We start from the raw sequence: 7,897 nt of genomic DNA, 5'->3' as shown, positions 1-7,897 counted from the left end.
CCAATCAGCCATGGTGGCCTATGGGGGCAAGGTGGATTCGGGAAGGATAACGACCACGAGCCTCGAAACACTAGCTCTATGGCAACGGTGTATACATAGAGATAGAAACGACGGAGATGATTGCCTTTTTCGTAGGTGCCTAGGTGGTTTACTACAACGTGAGGACGGCGCAGATGGGAGTTGAATGTATTTTCTTTACACAAATCAATTCATGTTAGTTCACCCCTAAAAAAGGTCATTTTAATTCTATAATTTTCAGGTCGGACAATTTTGGCGGATGTCTCACTTGGTAGGAATGGTAAGGGTGAAGGTATGATGTTTTCTCTTAATGCTATTTGATGTATATATGCATTGATTCTCAAAACTGAAATTCTTCATCAGAACTGAAGTATAAGCCCAGCTAGCAGAGCAAGGGAAAAGAAAAACCGCAGAGTAAAGAACGAGTTAATGCTATTTATATATATGGGAAATAATTTACGACATCATTTCCCCATTCATGTTCGAGGTAATCAGTTGCCCTTTCCTGCAGGTATTGCATAATTTGAATGTTAATAAACTATAAAGAGCTTAAAATTTTACCGTGAAGATGAGCTGCTCCATATTTGAGTGAGTGCATCTGTTGGTTTCTCTACAACAGTTCTTTTTTTCAAAAAAATGTACGGCAGTTCGTTAGCAGTTATCATTCTTCAACAATTTCTTGTCCCAGATGATATGTGTTTCTGAAAAAAATATAGATAGAGTACCATTATTAAACTTCCAATTCCTTTCACTTGTTGGATCAACTTTTGATATTCGGTATGGATAATTGGATATCCTGTAGTGGTTGGCAGTTTGGTGGTCACTTGATCCTACCACTATATATGATACAAAATCAATTGGGCCATTGGATTTTAGAAGCATTTTTTTCTTACTGCACTCCAAGAATATATGGATGGTATCAGATATAAATTATGTTCTAAAGCAAACGACTTGGATTTCCATTCAGATGAAGAGCCTATTCAATTTTCACTTGTGTTAATTTCTTAATTTGCATGGAAGATAGCTCATAAATGTGACCTCACAATAAAATTATGGTTGATTACTATGATTCTAAAAGGCTTTGATTGGATGAATATTTTGTTAACTGCTAAATTTCTGTAGTCTATTGTTTAAGAGAGCATGATGGACTTGCAAATAACAAACCGCTTTTAGTTGACTTCTTATCAGAACACTATACATATGGCGTTCATATATACGCATATACATTCATCCCAATGAAAACACACGCAAACCCTACCCCTATGAGCACCTTCGTGAGACTGAGCCATTATATCATCTTGAGATTAAATAATGGATGTGCATGTCGAAAAATCTTATAATACACTCCCTCCGTAATTTAATATAATACTTTTTTACACTGCCATATTGTCAAAAAAACATCTTATATTTTGTTACAGCAGGAGTATATTAAATCTTGCTGTCCGTATGCTACAAATTTTTGACATTTTCTGCAGAAATGATACATTTAAACTGCAATCTCTATCATTGAAATTCCTGAAATTCCTAAGTTACAAATACTTCTATCTTTTTTACCTCAGTATACTTATAGAAAATCATATCATCTAAACTTACAAATGAAAGGGCGCAGCAACGCACGCCATCATGGTCTAATTTAACATAGGAGCGGATCTTACTAATGGAATCTTACGAGTGCCCAGCCTCCTCATCAGAATCCTCCCCAGCAAGCAACCAGAAGTGGTTGCCAACAGGGGTGATCCCTACTCCGCCGCCGCGGGGGGAGCGAGGCTGAGAAAACACGGGGAACAGCGAGGGAAGCGCGGTGACCGCCACGATGTGTAGACCACGACCACCTCCGTGCTCTTCTTCGTGCGAACCCTTGGCTCACCGTCTTCGATTTGGATAGGCATGTCCTTCATCCCCGACGACGGGAGAGGCATCACCATTCCCACCTCAATTTCCTCTCGGTCAATGGGGATTCGGCGGCGAAAGCGAAATGTACGCCACTTCCATGCCTGCTTTGGATCCCCGGATTCCACCTCCCCCATGGCGCAGAGCACAACTTCTAGTGGCCGCACCGGCAGCCTGCTCAGCGTGAGCCTCGTCTTCCTCCACCATCAAATCCGCACAAATACCCATCGCCGCCTTGTTGAGCTCGATCTTGCTTGCAAACCATGAACATATATCTTGCATCCTCGCCATCTTCACCTAGTCCCAACTATCTCCACCATCCTAAGTCTCCAGCCAGCCATCGATGTCATGGTGATGCGGAGAATGAGAACCACCTTGTTGAGCTCGCTCTTGCTTGCAAACCATGAACAGATATCTTGCATCCTCGCCATCTTCACCTCGTCCCAACTATCTCCATCATCCCCAGTCTCCAGTCAGCCATCGATGTCAGGGTGTGGCGGAGAATGAGGGCCAAGACAATGTAGAAGAGCAGAGTCGAAATGAGAGGGGATTGCAAGCGAATCCAGAGTGAGGGGTTAGGCCATCGCGCTGGGGAAAATTATTGCCATCCACCCCATGCATGCATTCAAAAAAAAAAATTGAAAGCATTCTGAAGCACCGATTTTGCTTTTGTTTTTGTCTAGAGCATTGAAATGTTTTTCTTAGTGAAAAATTGTACGTATATGTACAGCATTCAACAACGTTTGCTGCAAAAAATACATTATTTTGTTTCTTTATTAATTTTATTATTTAATACAGGTGCATTTGAGCTCCAGTGCGTCTTCAATAACACGGTGGTACTATCGCGACTCGCGAGAGCTCGAAAGGAAGTTCAGCGTCATGCATGGGCATGGCAACCAATCTGTCTTGGCAAAGCAACTTTACCAGCTCGATCGATAGTATAGTACACAACATATTGATTCAGATCCCATCCACATAAGCAGCTGATGGAATAGTCTTCTTGTCGTCTTCAGCGGCAACCCTTTGGTCATTCCGGTAGACGTACCTCCACGCCCAGAACAGGTAGACCACGAAGGAGACCAGCTCAAGAACACAGACCAACCAGTAGAAGGAATCAAGCCTGCTCCTGTTGAGGTTGGCTCCGTCCAGCCACCCTGCCTCCCCACCACCCCGCCTCGTGGCCCGGTTCACCAGCTGGATCAGCAAGGTGGAGAACCAGGCGGCCAGCCCCAGCATGCAGTAGAACACGGAGCTCCCGATGGACTTCATCCCGGCGGAGGCCTCGCTGTAGAAGAACTCGAGGAGGCCGACGAAGGAGGTGACGTCCACCACCCCGAGCAGGAAGAACTGCGGCGTCAGCCAGAACACGGACATCGGGAGTGGGACCCCGGCGGGCGAGTCCACGAGGCCGCTCCCGCGCGCCACCGCCTTCCTCCTCGTCTCCACGAGCGCCGCGACGGCGCTGGCCAGCACCGCGGCCACGAACCCCACGCCGATGCGCTGGAGGTGCGTGACGCCGCCGACGTAGCCGGTGGCCCTGCGCAGGAGCGGGACGAGCAGCCGGTCGTACACCACCAGGATCACCAGCTGGAAGACGGTCGGGATGACGAAGAGCGTCGCGGGGGACACGGTGGTCGCGCCCAGCCTGGTGTCCATGGTGTTGCCCTGCTGGACGGTGAAGTTGAGGATGATGGACACGGGCATGTAGCCGAGCGCCGAGGTTACGAAGATCGGGATCATGCGGCACATAATCTTTGTCTCCTCCACCTGGGTCACGTTGCAGAGCGACCATGGCCCTCTCGCCCCGTTCTCTATTTTTATTGCTGCTTTGTCCAGGAACCTGGAAGATGGTGAGACGAGTCACACTCACACAATTCTGTTTTGGAACCATAATTAAACTGACAACAGGACATACAGTAATATTTAGGTCTGATTTTGACGTACTGTAAGCCTTCTGTTCTGTGTAGCACCTCGAGGCCTTTAGCGTTATCGTCACTCATCTGGTTTAAGTCGTCAGGGTTCCCAGGTAGCTTAAAATTCCTTTTCTTGCATGCTACTACCATAACCTGAAAGAAGACTTGCCGGCATTAGTAAAAAAATTGCGGAAATGATATATTATCATGCATGGGATATTCGTCGCTGTTTTGAGATCCGTGCCACGGTGACAAAATTTGGTTCCGTTTCATAGTGTTACATAATGAACTAGATAATTTTCATAAATTAAAATAGGAGAGGAAGGCCGCCCTTTTGTTAAAAAAAGAACAAGTGTTACATAAATACATAATGTTTCATAGGTTTTTTTCGTCTTGTATACAAGCAATCAAGAGTGCACTTGTTTCAAATGAATTCGCTGGTACTTAATGGAACATTATGATACAAATTAAAAGAAAACCCAAGAAAATATTATGTAATACTTCGAAACAATACAATTTTTTTGTCAAAAAAAAAACAAAAAAGTGGCACAAATTTCAAAGCAACGGCAGGTGGTGTATGTATGCACCATATATCCCTTGCACGATAAAAAAATCCCTCTAAAACTTATAGTACTATTGTAAACCTCGAACAAAAATGATTCAAATGTTTCTTTCAGAACAATTGAAATAATTCAAAGCTCATGTATTAATTGATTACCTGCATAATCCTAGTGATGGGGCTCCCAGTTGGCACCTGGTTGCGATAGAAGGGGAACCCAGCCGCCCAAATTAGCAACCCAAGCAGCACGATCGCAGCGCACACAGCAAAGCCAACACCCCACCCTTTGTTGTTCTCCAGCCACACGACGAAGATGAGCCCGAAGAAGGATCCCATTGACACAGAGAAGGTGTACCAGTTGAAGAAGCTCGACTCCAGCCGCCGTTCAACGGGGTCAGCATTGTCGAACTGGTCGCCACCGAGCGCTGGTAGGCATGCCCGGATGGCTCCCTCACCGATGCAGATCATGTACATGCCAAGGAGAAGCAGACTTAGGTTGGTGCCGTGCACCGGCTCACAGTTATGCGGCTCGTTGACGCCGCACGCCGGCGGGTGAAGCGAGGGGACGTGTGCTTGGATGGCTAGCAGGATGTAACCCTGCAGTAGAAATGGTTTATATTGAAACTTAGATATGTATTTCAATCTTGAAACTCAACAACTATATATTCAGTTCTTGAATAGCAACAAGGATGGTAGTTGTAGAAGTTGTTACAATCCTCCTAGGAGGCGCAAGGTACAAAAAGGGGGTAGCAAATTTAGTGGACATCCCTGAGTCCTAGAGCACCTGTCGTAGCCTAGGACGATGCCTCGTTTTTGAATTTTGATCCTGCCAACGAGTGCAACAATGGCATCTGCCACCTTGCTCGTGCCCTAGACGATCTGGAAGCACCGGGACGAGCATGTTTCTGAAACTTAAGCATGCTGGTGGTGTAGGCCATACCTACTTTTTTTAATAGTACAATGGTAGGGTGTTGAACTTAAGACCAATTGGCTTTGATACCATACTAAATTAATAATGTACCAAACATATTGCAGTGCTAGATACATCTGTTTGAGCGATAGTTATTTTCAAACGGATGAAGTAGTTAGTTACTTCGAAAGTTCGAACAGAAGAAAAATGGCGGGCAATATATGTCAATACATCAAGGCAATCTGTTGGAAGTTGAATGGATCAGTTGAACCCATCTGTTGCAGCTTGTTGAATAAGAGCATTGCTATACACACGATGCCACCGCACGATTTGAGGACGACACTGAAGATCACGCCATACAATGCATGGCAGCAACACTGGTGCACCGTTGGATTTGACTATCGGCTATATGTCGTGCATGCAATTTCGGCTGCACAGCAGTTTCGGTTGAATAAATCCGGAAAAATGATTGGACGTCTCTTGTGGCAGATGGCATCAAGGGACAAATGCAAGCAGAATGGTGCTCACCCTCAATCGGGCATCCACAAGAAGAAGAAAGCTAGCAAATGCAATGGCAAGAGCAATAATAGGGAGACGAATGTGCTTTCATGATAGAGTTGTCTTAGTTGCAAACGTGGGTTTGGATGTATCTATTGTCTCTATCGTTATGTCCTTCTCAAGATGTTGTGTGTCAGTGTGGTTCAATTGGTGTGACCCATGTATTTGGGGGCAGTATTGATTCTATGTTGGATGTATTTGTTGAGGGGTTGTGTGACTACATTGTTTTAGAGTAGTTCGCATGTGGGCGAGTTTTTGACGGCTTTTCGTCCGGTTTTCCGTCAATTAATTGGGAACTCTTTTTTTTCTTAATTAATGAATGAGGCAAAACTTTGGCTCCTTTTAAACAATGAATAATAAAAAATGATATTGTCCACATAATAGACACTACATAACATCAGCTCATGCCCCCAATAATATTCCACTAACCTAATAATAGAAATGGAGACACTGCAACAACCGAACAACTAAAGTGGCAAACAGGTAGAACATCTCATTCTTGCATGCTTTTTCTTTCCCGAACAGGCAAAGAGTTTTGCACTGTACAGCATTATTCCACTATTAAGATAAGAGGGAAGAAACGCTATAATTATTGTAACACCAGCTAGCTGCAGCTGCATTATGCATTTAGCTTTGTTCCCCGAAGTGTCATAGAAAACTACTCCATCCGTTTCTAAATACTTGTCTTTCTAGACATTTCAAATGACTACTACATACAGATGTATGTAGACATATTTTAGAGTGTAGATTCACTCATTTTGCTTCGTATGTAGTCACTTGTTGAAATGCCTAAAAAGACAAGTATTTAGGAACGGAGGGAGTATATGGTTGTAATTTTCTATTTTTTTATGGTTAATTACTTTAGGGACTCTTACGTACTCTACGTAGCATTTTTTTTCCTTGAAAACAAACTAGACGCTACTCGCAAAACAAAACAAAAACGCGTAGAGTAACGAATATGCATGGACGAGTTGGTCGGTTACCAAAATCTCAAAGGGGGCGAATATGAGGACGGTGTAGAAGCGCTTGACGTAGGAGTCGGCGAGGAAAGCCGCCGGGACGGTGAACATCTGCAGCGCGGCGACGAAGTTGGTGCTGGTGGTCGCGGCCGCGGCTACGCCCATGTTCATCGTCCCGCGGAGGTAGCTCACCATGTTCATGCTGTTGGCGATGTTGGCCACGTTGCCGAGCCACACCATGACTGTATATGTACACAGCAGCGTTGTTACAAGTTCAGACTTGGCTTCTCTAAGAAGTGTCCGAGCGAGCTAGTCTGAAACCAGGGCATATGCAGCATGGTATTGTATACTCCCTCCGTCCGAAAATAGTTGTGGCTTAAACCGATGTCAAGACACTATGAAGCCAGCAATCCACTCTCACACTGCTGATGAAGGAAAGCAGAGGCGATGAGTTCACTTACTGTAAATGAACATGGAAGCTCTGACTCCTCCATGCCTGCTGGTGTCAACCGGCCTCCCCCTGAAGTCCACGAGCCCGAACGAGCTGCCCATGATCTCGCTTCCGATCCCGACCTGCTGAGTACTCCCGAGTCCGAACGAGTTCAAATTTGTGCGCGCGTGGTGTGCTTGTGAGTGAGTGGCACTTGAAGAGTGTTCCACTAGCTATATAGGCAGATGAGTAGAGTACTGTTTGCTAGTGAGGCAGAGTTGGTGCAGCAGTGCTGCGCACCATAGCAGAAATGGACATAACGGGGTACCGAACGCTCTGGTTCCGGGGGGGGGGGGGGGGGGGGGGGGGGGTCAGGTCTATGGATTGCTGGATGTGTGCACTACTTACTTTTTTAGGAAATGGGTGCAGTCGTCGTGCAGCAGACCACCTCCCTAGCGAGAAAGGAAATTCCACCCAGTAGCGTACATGATCCGTGCCCGTCTTGACAGCCAGTGTTTGGTCGACGGCGACAAGTTGGCCGTCGGAATATGTATGTGACCGGGTAGCGCCCGTGAAAAAAAATCTGCAGGAGTCCTGCTCCCGGAAAACGAGACAACGGAACCAACAAGGCCAACACAAGCACCCCGCTTCAAGAAGGCA

The 7,897-nt window shown here is 45.6% G+C and overlaps 1 protein-coding gene across 1 annotated transcript; it reads right to left on the bottom strand.

Moving 5' to 3' along the window:
* Positions 1-2,655: 2,655 nt before the first annotated feature.
* Positions 2,656-7,526, bottom strand: LOC123105025 (protein NRT1/ PTR FAMILY 4.5-like). Its single transcript, XM_044526984.1, has 5 exons — positions 7,269-7,526; positions 6,832-7,049; positions 4,540-4,977; positions 3,853-3,974; positions 2,656-3,748 (listed from the first exon to the last, which is right to left on the bottom strand). Exons 1-5 carry the CDS (start codon positions 7,357-7,359, stop codon positions 2,869-2,871), a joined length of 1,749 nt encoding a protein of 582 aa, XP_044382919.1. The 5' UTR covers positions 7,360-7,526; the 3' UTR covers positions 2,656-2,868.
* Positions 7,527-7,897: the final 371 nt, after the last annotated feature.

The sequence above is a fragment of the Triticum aestivum genome, chromosome 5A, assembly GCF_018294505.1.
Source record: "Triticum aestivum cultivar Chinese Spring chromosome 5A, IWGSC CS RefSeq v2.1, whole genome shotgun sequence".
Taxonomy (NCBI): Eukaryota; Viridiplantae; Streptophyta; class Magnoliopsida; order Poales; family Poaceae; genus Triticum; species Triticum aestivum.
The sequence above is the reverse complement of the archived record's forward strand: the minus strand, read 5'-3'. Positions and strand labels throughout refer to the sequence as shown.